The sequence below is a fragment of the Podarcis filfolensis genome (assembly GCF_964270895.1).
Source record: "Podarcis filfolensis genome assembly, chromosome: 6".
Lineage (NCBI taxonomy): Eukaryota > Metazoa > Chordata > Lepidosauria > Squamata > Lacertidae > Podarcis > Podarcis filfolensis.
The window spans coordinates 77,464,087-77,476,391 of record NC_139609.1 but is presented as its reverse complement, the minus strand read 5'-3'; the positions used below and the strand labels follow the sequence as shown (position 1 = coordinate 77,476,391).

General features: G+C 45.8%; 1 protein-coding gene and 1 long non-coding RNA gene across 3 annotated transcripts in view; both read right to left on the bottom strand.

Moving 5' to 3' along the window:
* LOC310764838 overlaps positions 1-12,305 on the bottom strand; it is a 133,011-nt gene that overhangs the window by 10,349 nt on the left and 110,357 nt on the right. The window lies entirely within an intron of this gene.
* Positions 1-12,305, bottom strand: part of RIMS4 (regulating synaptic membrane exocytosis 4) — a gene marked incomplete at its 3' end in the record, with an annotated part of 96,512 nt that overhangs the window by 10,349 nt on the left and 73,858 nt on the right. For both annotated transcript variants that reach the window (XM_083619152.1, XM_083619151.1), the window contains exons 3-5: positions 7,754-7,866; positions 1,723-1,824; positions 175-314 (exon numbers count right to left, since the gene is read on the bottom strand). In XM_083619152.1, the coding sequence (XP_083475278.1) occupies positions 175-314; positions 1,723-1,824; positions 7,754-7,866 (355 nt within the window). The remainder of the gene's footprint in view (positions 1-174; positions 315-1,722; positions 1,825-7,753; positions 7,867-12,305) is intronic.

Here is a 12,305-nt window from a genome sequence, read left to right as displayed (position 1 = left end):
AAGTACAGGGCTGTCCTTTGCAAAGTAGGACACATGGCAACTCATCAAAAGCACAAACAACTTCCTCTCCCTGTGCGGTGCCTCCCTACGAATGCTACATCCTAGTTGACCACACAGGCCACCCTAACCCTAGCTGTGAGATCTGCCAGGAGGCCTCAGACAGGTCCATCTTACCTGCAGTACTTTGCCTTGTGGACTCTCTGGGAAAAGTAACACTTGGTTGTACAGCGGATCTAAGGACTTGCGAGCCACTTTGGTCTTTTTCTTTGCAATGCACACCCCATTTTCTAGTAGGTAGGCCTTGATGTAAGCAGCTGGAAGAATAACACAGGGTAAAAGGTTGTATTGCCGTGTTAAGTACAGGGGACCCCCACAAACACCACCATCCATTTGCTCAGAGGAAGCTACTAAAAAAGAAGTTTGTTTTGAGAGAAAAACTTCCGACATATTGTTGGAAGTGGTCTTTTCAAGGCTTGCTTGGTGTCTGAGTGACGCTGAGGTTGCCTGTGACTGGCCTTGGTACAATGTTTATCTCTAGCCATCATCACACATATGCAGCAAGTATATTCAGGATCACATCAGGACTTTTTGCTGCCTGAGAAGTGCAGGACAACATGGTGCTGATTGGACAGGAATTTAAATCTTGTTTCAACACTGGTGATGGGATGCGATCCTCCTTCACACTTGAGAACAGCAGATTTGCTTAGTGGGAGCAAGGTGGGTTGTTTGCTACACAGAGCTCTGTCTTTCCACTAAGGATGAAAGGATCTATCTATTTTGGTTCTCTCTGTTTCTCATTTTTTCCCAGTCTTAAATTCAGCACTCCACATCTCTGCAGCGATTTGCAGGTATTCTTTTAGAAAAAACCTTGGGAAAATTTTTCAGAATTTTAGTTCAGGTTTCTCCTAAATAGGCACAATTTTATGTGTGGTTTTGACTAATGTACACATTTTTGCAAGGAATTTCTCCTAATACAATGCATTTTTTGGTATGTTATTTGTACTGACGCATTCATTTTTATCCACGCTTTTACATACTATAATGCGTTTTTGTAAACACTGGATGAAGAAGTGCACCACAAAATTCAGGTAAATGCAAATTTTGGAGGATGGCTTTGTTTCGGTTCTCACATTGTTTTGGAAAGTGCAAATTTGATAAATGCAAACCGAATGAAATATCTCCCCTATCCCTACTTCCAGTACAGGAGAATCCCTGGATGGGCTGCCAATATTACCCCATTCTCAATGCACATCCCAGCACCTGCTGTCTGAGGCAGCCACCTCACTCTGAGGTCCTATGTCTATGGCAGTGTACACAACATTGATTTTAAGCAAACTTACTTCCCAAGAGAATCCTGGGAACTGTGTTTCAGAGAACTACAATTCCAAGCTTCCTCTACAAACCACAGTTCTCAGCATTTTGTGTGTGTTGAGCCACATGCTTTAAATGCACTTTCAGGGAATGGTGTGTATGCAGCCTGGTAGAGATGAGCAAAGAACTGGTTGCTCATCTTAAAAATTATCCAAACCTTGCAAAAATGTGAGAACCTTGCGATAACTCGTAAGGAATGCTTGCAAAATTTAGATGGCACACACCACACCATCCTTCCCACCCCTTCCAGTTCCCACAATCTTATTAGTTATTCCCTTGTAAAAACCAAGCATCCTTTTTCAATGCTATTACCCAGGATTTGGGAGAGGCAAAGAGGCTGAAACACTCTACCTGGCAGGGTTTTGGAGCCAGGCTTTGGAGTCAGTCCTCGGGCTTGAATGATGTCCACTTCTAATTGTCCATTTCGCTCCTGTAGCCCAATTTCCACATCACCTGGACAGCAAGCAAAATGAAAAGTAAGTGAGTGTCAAAAAGATCTCTGTGAACCACTGCTCACTGCTCTAAGTTCTCTTAAACATTACAGACTGCAGAAAGATGCAGTACTCTGCGCTGCAGAGTTATCATCTGGTACAAGTCAGGCTTCCCCTTGCAACAAGTTGATTATCTAGAGGCAAGAAAGATGGGGATAAAATGGCAACAGAACTTACTGACTAGTATGGAATTGAGGCACTGGCCTTCCTTGTCTCAAAGTGGTCCCCCAGGCATATTAACTGCCAGAACCTTTGAATCAACTCACCCTTTCAAAGTGACAACTTCCAAACTATGTGCCCTTCCTCGAATGATCTCTTGAAATGTTATTTGACATCAGGAGAAGATTGCATTCTGAAGTTTTGAGCACCAATATCAGTGGTGGGACACGCACACGATAAAGGTACATACAATTGTGCATGTTGCAGAGAGAAGGTAGAAGTTGTTGTTTTCCCACTAAATAAGCTAAAGGGTAGGCTGTTCCAGGACAAGAAAATGAAGTACTTCTTCACACAGTGTATAGTGAAAACTGTGGAATAAAACTGTTAAGTTGTGGGTGAACATATCAGACGACACAGCGATTCTTCAAACAGCTCTTGTTTATTCACAGGCCAGAACAGAACTGAACTGAAGGGTTCAGCCAGCCTGCTAATATAGAGCACCAGTACAATGCAACTGTAACAACTTTCTGTAACTATCCAATCACCGAACGTCCCTTTCAATCCCTTATTTGCATATGTGGACCTGAGTGAAAACTATCTACCGTATCCCCCTGCTGGCCCAGGGTGAGAACTTCAGTATATAACACAAACTTCACCTGCATTTCACCAGCTGAATTTTGATCCATGAAAGAGTAAAGAGTGACCTTAAGGGGAAGGAACCTTGTTAAACTACAATGGTTAATATGTGTTTGGAATTATGTCAAAATGAACAAGTAGAAATATTTCTGCAGCATGAAAGCAGTTATATGGAGGTACGGAACTCAGCAGGACCTAAAGTCCAGTGTTTGAAATGCTTATGTGTAGAAGATAAAACTAGACTGCAGACAATTCCAAGAATGATGATTGTGTGTGTGTGTGTGTGTGTGTGTGTGTGTGTGTGAGAGAGAGAGAGAGAGAGAGAGAGAGAGAGAGAGAGAGAGATTATTGCTGACCTATCTAATTTAAAGGGTATAAACAGTGCTTTTTTCTGGGAGTACGCAGGGGTACACATACCCCAAAACATTTTGTGAATCTAAGTTTGGCCAAACTTAGATTCACAAAATGTTTTGGGGTATGTGTACCCCTGCGTACTCCCAGAAAAAAGCAGGAAAATGAGAGTACCCCTAAACATTTATATTTTTTTAGAAAAAAGCACTGGGTATAAATATTAGACACAGTTCAATTTTCCCCCCCAAAAGGCTTTCGATACCTTAGTGTCCGGCATAATTATGGCTTCTTCTCTTTTCTTCCTTCCAACATGCTCAAAGGGATCACTTGGCTAAGACTTTCCAAAGAAAGGCTAACCTTTTAAGAAGCCTCAGAAAACTTTTATTCTGAAACTTGTTTTTGCTTATTACAGCTATCACCATCTGGATTTTTAAAAATATGTCGCATGCTAGTCTACTATATCTTGTTATAATGTAAATACTGTTGGATGTTTTAAAGCAATCTGTGTTTTTATCAAGACCTTTCCCTCAAATAATTTGATTTCTCTTTAATGTCCTTGCATTACCTGTTAAGGTCCACACAAAATACAGGTCGTGCATTGCTTTAAGGGACTCTCACACATTCTGCTGCCGCCGCTCTGCCTATGAGTCTTGGGGAGGACCGCTCCCCCTGCAAGCCCATTCTCCACCTTGGGCCTGGGGGTGGGCCCCATACTCCACCACAGCATATAAGGCTCCAAGGAGGCCTCGGGACATTGCTGCTGCCGCTCTGCCGTGAGTTTGTGGGGAGGGCTCTTCCCCCTGCAAGCCCACTCCACCAGGCCAGGGGGCGAGGCCCACACTTACCACCACCACAACTTTAAGGACACTGGTGCTGCTGCAGCAAATGTTTAAAATGTTTTTATATATTTTAAAGTGTTTTAAAAGTGTTTTTACTTTTTACTTTGTTGTACCACCATAAACGGTGGTTTTTATTCATGTATTTTTATTTTGTTTTGTTTTATTTTGGGTTGGGGTGGGATGGTTGTTGAGTGGGGTGGGGATTGGTTTTGTTTTGGTGTAATTGCTTGTTTGTTTGTTTGTTTGCTTGCTTTTATATTTTGTAAATGGAGGCGAGTATGAGGCTTGGGATTCCTACTGTGGAGGGGTGAGGGAGGTATGGCGGTGGGGGCAGATGTCATAGGCGAAGGGGATCGAGATACGGATATGCTCATACCCCTTCCAATCTGCGCCCCATCCCGAGAGACGAGGGTAGGGTGAGCAAGGATTACTCACCTCCGTCACTGGTGTTGTGCAATGCCAGGTCTATAGGCAACAAAACCGCCACCCTGCGAGATTTCTTCACCTCGCAGGGGGTCGACCTGGCTTGTGTGACGGAGACCTGGGTGCGCGAAGGGGAAACTGTTACCTTACGAGAGATGGCACCCCCGGGTTTCTCCGTCCTCCACCAGTCGCGGACTGTGGGCCGGGGGGGAGGGGTGGCATTATTAATCCGGGAAGATTGTTCTTTCAGGGCTCTACCATCGCCATCGATCCCCGGCATTGAATGTGTTGGCCTAGTGTGGGGCTCCGAGGTGAGCTTGGCTGTCTGGCTGGTGTACCGGCCACCTAGCGCACCAGCAGCCACCCTGTCAGGCCTGCTGGAGGCGGTGGCCGGCTGGGCCTTGGAGTTCCCTAACCTATTGGTATTGGGGGACTCCAACATCCATGCTGATGCCACTCCCTCCTCACAGGCTCTGGACCTGGTGTCTTCCATGGCGACACTAGGGCTATCCCAGTTTGTTTCGGGCCCCACACATCAAGCAGGCCACACGCTGGATTTGATCTTTGGCGTCGGTATAGATGTGATCATGTTTCCTTCGATGAAGGTGCCATGGTCTGATCACTACACTCTGAAAGCCAGAATTGACGTTCCACCCCCACCCTGCTTAGGTGGCGAGCCGATTTGGGCTCGCCCGCAGAGGCTGATGGATCCTGATAGATTCCGTCAAGCCTTGTGGGACCTTTCTCCCCCTGGCGACTCATTGACTGAGCTTGTTGAGGGCTGGAATACCCAGCTCCTGGCAGCCATCAATGAGATTGCACCTAAGCGCCCTCTGCAACCCCGCAGAAACCGGGCTCCCTGGTTTACCGAGGAGCTCCGGAAAATGAAGCGGGACCTCAGATGGCTAGAGCGAGTATGGCGGGGTGCCCGTGACGGAGCTTCAAGAACATCTTATAGGGTTTTTATGAAAACCTACGAGATGGCAGTGAAGGCCGCTAAGAAGTCCTACTTCTCGGCCTCCATTGCATCCGCTAGCTCTCGCCCAGTGCAATTATTTAGTATAATTCGGTCTTTAACGTCCCTCGAAGGACAGCCAAATTTAAATAACAATTTGACACACAGCTGTGAGGCATTTGCGAGCTTTTTTGCGGAGAAGGTCCTGTTGCTCCGCCATGACCTCCCTGCCAATTTGGATACAATAAAGGAACTGGAGGCCCCTCGACTGTCCTCGGGTCCAGTATTGGACCACTTTGACCGGATATCCCCAGCGATGTGGACAGACTCCTCCGAGCTGGAAAGCCCACCACTTGTCCTCTCGACCCGTGCCCGTCTTGGCTGATTAGAGCGTGTCCAGACGAGGTGCGGGCCCCCCGGGGGATATCAGCAATTTGTCCCTTGGCACCGGGACATTCCCAGGGGAACTGAAGGAGGCAGTGCTGCACCCGCTCTTAAAGAAAACATCATTAGATCCCTTAGATCTATCCAATTACCGCCCGGTTTCGAATCTTCCATTCCTGGGTAAGGTGATTGAGAGAGCGGTTGCTGAACAGCTTGGTAGGTTTCTGGATGAAACATCAGCTCTGGATCCATTCCAGTCCGGCTTCCGTGCTGGTCATGGGACCGAGACGGCTCTGGTCGCCCTAACAGATGATCTCCGCAGGCAGCTGGATCGAGGCGGGTCAGGGCTGCTGATTCTTTTAGACCTGTCAGCAGCCTTCGACATGGTCGATCACAAACTCCTGGACCACCGCCTTGCCGACATGGGGATCCAGGGCACAGTCCTTCAATGGCTGCACTCGTTTCTCTCTGGTCGGGGACAGAGGGTGGTGCTTGGGGGGGAATTGTCATCGCGCCACTCCTTGGTGTGTGGAGTGCCCCAGGGTGCGATACTCTCCCCGATGCTTTTTAACATCTTTATGCGGCCCCTCGTCCAGCTTGTCCGGAGTTTTGGGCTGGGCTGCCATCAGTATGCTGATGACACCCAACTCTATCTGTTGATGGATGGCCATCCTGACTCGGCCCCAGACACACTGATCAGATGCTTGGAAGCTGTGGCTGGATGGTTACGTGGGAGCTGGTTGAAGTTAAATCCTTCGAAGACAGAGGTCCTCTGGCTGGGATGGGACGATATGGGATTGAGGGGGCAACTCCCATCTCTTGCGGGGGTGCAATTAGTGCCAGCACCGTCCGTTAAGAGTTTGGGTGTAATCTTTGATACCTCCCTCTCCATAGAGGCGCAGATTGCAGCTATAACAAAGGCGGCATTTTTTCATCTCCGCCAAGCTAAGCAGTTGGCTCCTTACCTCTCTCGCCCTGACCTAGCCACTGTGATCCACGCAACGGTCACCTCCAGACTGGATTATTGTAACTCGCTCTATGTGGGGCTGCCCTTGAGACTGACCCAGAAACTCCAGTGGGTGCAGAATGCCACGGCGAGACTCCTTACGGGGTCTTCGCTGCGAGATCACATTCATCCGGTGCTATACCAGCTGCACTGGCTCCCGGTGGAGTACAGGATCAGGTTTAAGGTGCTGGTTTTAACCTTCAAAGCCCTATACGGCCTAGGACCCTCGTACCTATGTGACCGCCTCTCCTGGTATGCCCCACAGAGGAACTTACGGTCTTCAAATAAAAACATCTTGAAGGTCCCAGGGCACAGAGAAGTTAGGCTGGCCTCAACTAGAGCCAGGGCTTTTTCGGCTGCGGCTCCAACCTGGTGGAACGCTCTGTCACAAGAGACAAGGGCCCTGCAGGACTTGACATCTTTCCGCAGGGCCTGCAAGACAGAGCTGTTCCACCAGGCCTTTGGTCAGGGCGCAGCCTGACTCCCTCCTTTGGCAATCCTCACAGAACTTTAGTTTATGGTTGCCATCAATTTTGATTTTAATTAATTTTTATAATGTTTTTATAATGTTGCACTATTTTAGTGTTGTTAGCCGCCCTGAGCCCGGCTTTGGCTGGGGAGGGCGGGATATAAATAAAATTTATTATTATTATTATTATTATTATTATTATTATTATTATTCTGATTTACACAAGCAACTCCATGTTTTCTTAGCTACTCAGATGAGAGGAGGTGGGTGCTTCAATCACAGACTAGCAAACTCCAGTTGGACAATTATAGCTGATTGGGAGGTTTGCGCAACATATCCGCTTCCCCAGATGAGCAGACTTTTTGCAATAAGGAAAGTAGTGGGGAAATACATTGCAAAGTGTGAGATTACACTTGCTTTGGTGCCCCACAAAGAAATCCAGGTGAATGCCCATTGAATAGCCAATCTAATCTATTGTGCATTAGGATGAATGCACAATAAAGAGGTCAAATCTAAGCACCCTCATTTATTTTTCCCTGCTTATAAATTTGTAAGCCCCTTAGGATAGGGCAACCTGGAAAATCCCTTTGCAAAGCATCATGTGCATTGATAGCACTATTCAAACACAAAAACACATTCATAAAAAAACAATGGTTTTCTCTTGCTTACCCATGGAGGTAGTAGCCAAGGTTTGGCGACCCACAAACTGTGCAGGCCCCATGCTGCCCAGGAAATCGCTGAACTGCCCAGCGGCTGCCAGGTGAACTCCGTTGAAGTTCAAGCTGCAAAATAAATTGGTTCGTGTAATTCATTGTTTCGAGACTTGCTAAATACACAGTCTTAAGCTAACGGGAAATATGCATGAAATGAAGAGCTATTTCTGCATGAGTTCCAGTCTCGCTGATTTTCAAACTGGCTTGACGCGCTTTCAGCTTCTTCCCATAACCGCAAGGGATGTGTGGTTAGTGTAGTTACAGATAATCACAGACAAAACAATTATCGTCATGATAAATCAACATGGGAAATTGGTGTCATTTTCCTGTATCAAGCTTCTCCCCCCCGCCCAAATACAGTAGGAAAAACTGAAACTCTTTTGCCTGGGGGTCCGAATGGCATGCAATTAATTTTTTGCTGATGTGCAGTCTCTCTCTCCTGAGGCTATTACATCTAGGAGGGAATCTAGAGCCAAACAGACTAGCTGTACTGTATTTATACTCAATGGAAACCTCAGTAGATGAAAGCAGAAATTCCCTCTCACAATTAAAAATTCATTGCGAAGCTGAATGGATCCTGTTCAGAAGTGAAAATTATACAGTAGGATGTGTTAAATCTGTTGAGGTGCATCTTGATTTGCTTCCTTGTATTTCATATAATTTCACTTTGGTCTCTTTCTGACCCTCTGTTAATTTCTGGCATATTTCCCATGCTAACATCCTTCCTCCTCCCATAAATTTGAAGGAGTTTATTGTTATTATTATCCTGAAGAATTTAATTTCCTGATTATGCCACCAATGAGATCATGGTACACCGATCAGAAACTGCTATGCTTCTAAAGTGATGTGAATTTGGATATCTCAATAAAAATGCTGAATCCTGATGCCTCAGATGTTCCCGGCCAACTGTACATATCAATCAGACCATTTTGCCTCTGCCCATTTTCCCAATCTTAAGTTTATTTATTTCAATTATTACATCTATATACCACCTTTATCTTCCAAGGAACTCAAGGTGGTATACATGGTTCTCCTCCTCCCTGTTTTGTCCTCACAACAACCTTGTGAGGTAGTTTAGGCTAAGTGATGGTGACTGGCCCAAGGTCACCCAATGAGTTTCATGGCTGAGTGGGGATTTGAAGTCTCCCAGGTCATAGTCCAACACTCTAACCATTATCTGAAGATGAAAGCTCATACTATTAACAAACTTAGTTGGTCTCTAAGGGACACACGTGGTGCTGTGGGTTAAACCACAGAACCTAGGACAGAAGGTTGGCGGTTCGAATCCCCACGACGGGGTGAACTCCCGTTACTTGGTCCCTGCTCCTGCCAACCTAGCAGTTCGAAAGCATGTCAAAGTGCAAGTAGATAAATAGGTACTGCTCCAGCGGGAAGGTAAATGGTGTTTCCGTGCGCTGCTCTGGTTCACCATGCTGGCCACATGACCTGGAAGCTGTACGCCACCTCCCTCGGCCAATAAAGCGAGATGAGCACCGCAACCCCAGAGTCCGCCACGACTGGACCTAATGGTCAGGGGTCCCTTTACCTTTATCTTTAAGGTGCTACTGGAAGGATTTTTTAAATTTTGTTTCCACTACGGCAGACCAACATGGCTACCTACCTGTAACATTACACTACTGTTAGGTATAAAACACAGGGCCCAAGACTCTGGGTCCTGGGAACCTACAAACAGAATCTCAACAAAACTGGTGAAGCAGCAAAGAGCTTATTGATTACATACATTCTTGCAAGAAGTGGGTGTCTGAAAGCAAGCACATCCAAGCACATCCAAATTTAGCAAAACACAAGCTTATATCCCCTATACCCAAGTGCAGTTTCCCTCCCCTGTTACCCCATTGGCTGGGTACATGCAGGGTTCACAGCCTATCACAATCGCCTAATTAAAATACTAAAATCTCCACCTTTCTTGACATCTTCCATTACTCTGAATTTACCACCACCTACTTCTGATTATTTTCATCCATATTTGGTCCAAGCTCCTAAGTTTTGACACATTGACTCGAGTGATAATGCTACAGCCCGACCACCCTAGGCAAACACAGGTTCTATGTCTGCTGAAGCGCATAGATAAACCACATTTCAACTGCAAGACGCCCTGTTTTCGGGCTCTCTAACCACAAGCCCTGCTAAAGATAAGCTTCTAAGCGAGTTGGTGGTTGCTTAGCTGTTGTGACCTTTTGGCCTTTTATGGGGAAAAAACAACATTTTCATTTCTTTCAACTATGCTGCCACATTTCCACAGACTGCAGTGCCAGGGCGAGGAGCTGGGCCTTGTGGAGGGTGGAGAGTGTACTCAAGTGAAAACCCTGGTGCCCACCTGTGAATGGCCAATTTCACTGGCGGGCAATTCAAACTCCCACGGCTGCTGCCATTCTATGGACATCAGCCTTTGCCAACTTGTGGCCTCCAGATATTATTGTCGGGCTACAGCTCTCATCATCCCTGACAGCTGGGCCAGTGGGAGCTGTAGTCCAAAGTGTTATGTACTGAAGTTCTCACCCTGGGCCAGCAGGGGGATACTGTAGATAGTTATGCAAATAAGGGATCAAAAGTGATGTTCAGTGATTGGATAGTTTTAGAAAATTGTTACAGTTACATTGTACTGGAGCTCTATATAAGCAGGCTGACTGAACCCTTCAGTTCAATTCTATCCTGGCCTGTGAATAAACAAGAGCTGTTTGAAGAATCGCTGTGTCGTCTGATATGTTCACCCACAACTTAATGCAAAGCATTTGGAGATTGTGGAAGGCTGGGATAGATAATACTGAGCTCAACAGAACAATGCAAGGTAGCTTCATATGTCAATGTGACCGCAAAAATGGACGTCCCATTATGGATGATGTCAGCCCATTATTAGCCGACTTCTAACTGAATGGGGTTTTGACACCTATTAAAGATTGCATGCAAAGGTTTGTGGGTTTAGAGCAACGAATCTATAAAGCTAACATAAAGTCCTTGTGGGCACACAGCACAGCAGACATGGTGCAAATGCATGCTTGCCCTTCTTAGTACAGATAATGCCTTTCTCTGTAATGACACAGACTTCCATAGAAAGAGATGGCGAGCACAGAGCTTCAGCATTTGACCTATTCATGTGGGTGGAAGGAGAAAACAATCTTGGTATGGGGAGTGGGTGGATGGCTAGCTCATATTACAAACAGAGCAGTTGTGGGCACAAAACATCTACAACCCTGTACTGACTTCTCAACAAAATTGTAAGTGATATATAGGCAGTTAAATTAGCATATTGGAAGGTATTATTAGCGATTGCAGGAGAAGATGTTGCATTGAGAAGAGGCACAGCATTAGCGAATGTTTGACCCTGAGTACAGACTCGTTTCCGAGAAACCGATTTTAGGAGGCAGCGAACCATTTTACTGATCTGGTATGCGTTCCCTGCGGCGATGCATGTGACAGCGCCAGAAATTTTGTAATTACGCTTGACATTAATGTGGAGCAGCTTCCCAGGAAAGATGGCTGAAAAGCTGGGGAGGTCATATGAGGGAAGCATGGCCTGACTAGTCCAGAGGAGACCTACTGAGAGCGGTGAACAGTCTTGCTGCAAATGCTGTGCTCTAATGGAAAGGCTAAATGAGAAGGGAGTCTCTGTAACAAAATCTTGTTCTGAGGTAGAGTGCTAACGAAGGAAGTGTTTATGGGCTCTGAATTCTCCTCCAATGGCTATTCCCTTCACCAAAAGCAACACAACAAAAGAGGACCGCCCTCAATGCATATGCTAATTCACCTATCACTGGTCTAGGCACACCCACGCAGGCACACCTGATTCCGATGATAAAGCAATGCTGGCGGTTGTTTACATACCAATGAACCTTGTTCTAAATCCCTTAATGGTTGCTCCCATATAGATGTTAAGCAGCATCAAGGACAGGATGAAACCCTGCCGAAGCCACAGCAAAAATGCCACATGTGCAGAGTGACTTTAATTCTCCAACGAGTTAACCAGAGCAGGTCTACATCTCTCTAGGATTAAGGGAGGGGGGCAGTGTCTGATCAAAGATGGAAGCTTCTAGCACTTCTCATATAAATTAACCACTGAATTAGAGCTGAAGCATGTTTTATTTTTATCCTTTTTGGTTATTTCAGTATGTGAAATATATCAGCTTCTGATTCAAACAGATTGTATCACAAGCCTGTTCCTTGTGATCCACATCTTCCTGTATATGTTTCAGATGTGTTATAATTTATTTGAGGGAAATGCTTCTGAATGTGGCCTTTGAGCAAACGTTCTGCAAGGAAGTCTGTCGCAAAGTTTACTGTTCATTCATTATAATTATTTCCATTATCGTTTGGTTTTCATCATTTGCGGCTGCTACCTTAATAGTAACAGTGATGACAAACCTTTAAAGAGCAAAGTGTTGTGCAGCCCAATCCTATGGCATGTTTACACAGAGGTAAGTGCCACTGATCGTGCAATCATAGAACTGTAGAGTTGGAAATGATCCCAACTAAAGCATCCATGACAGGTG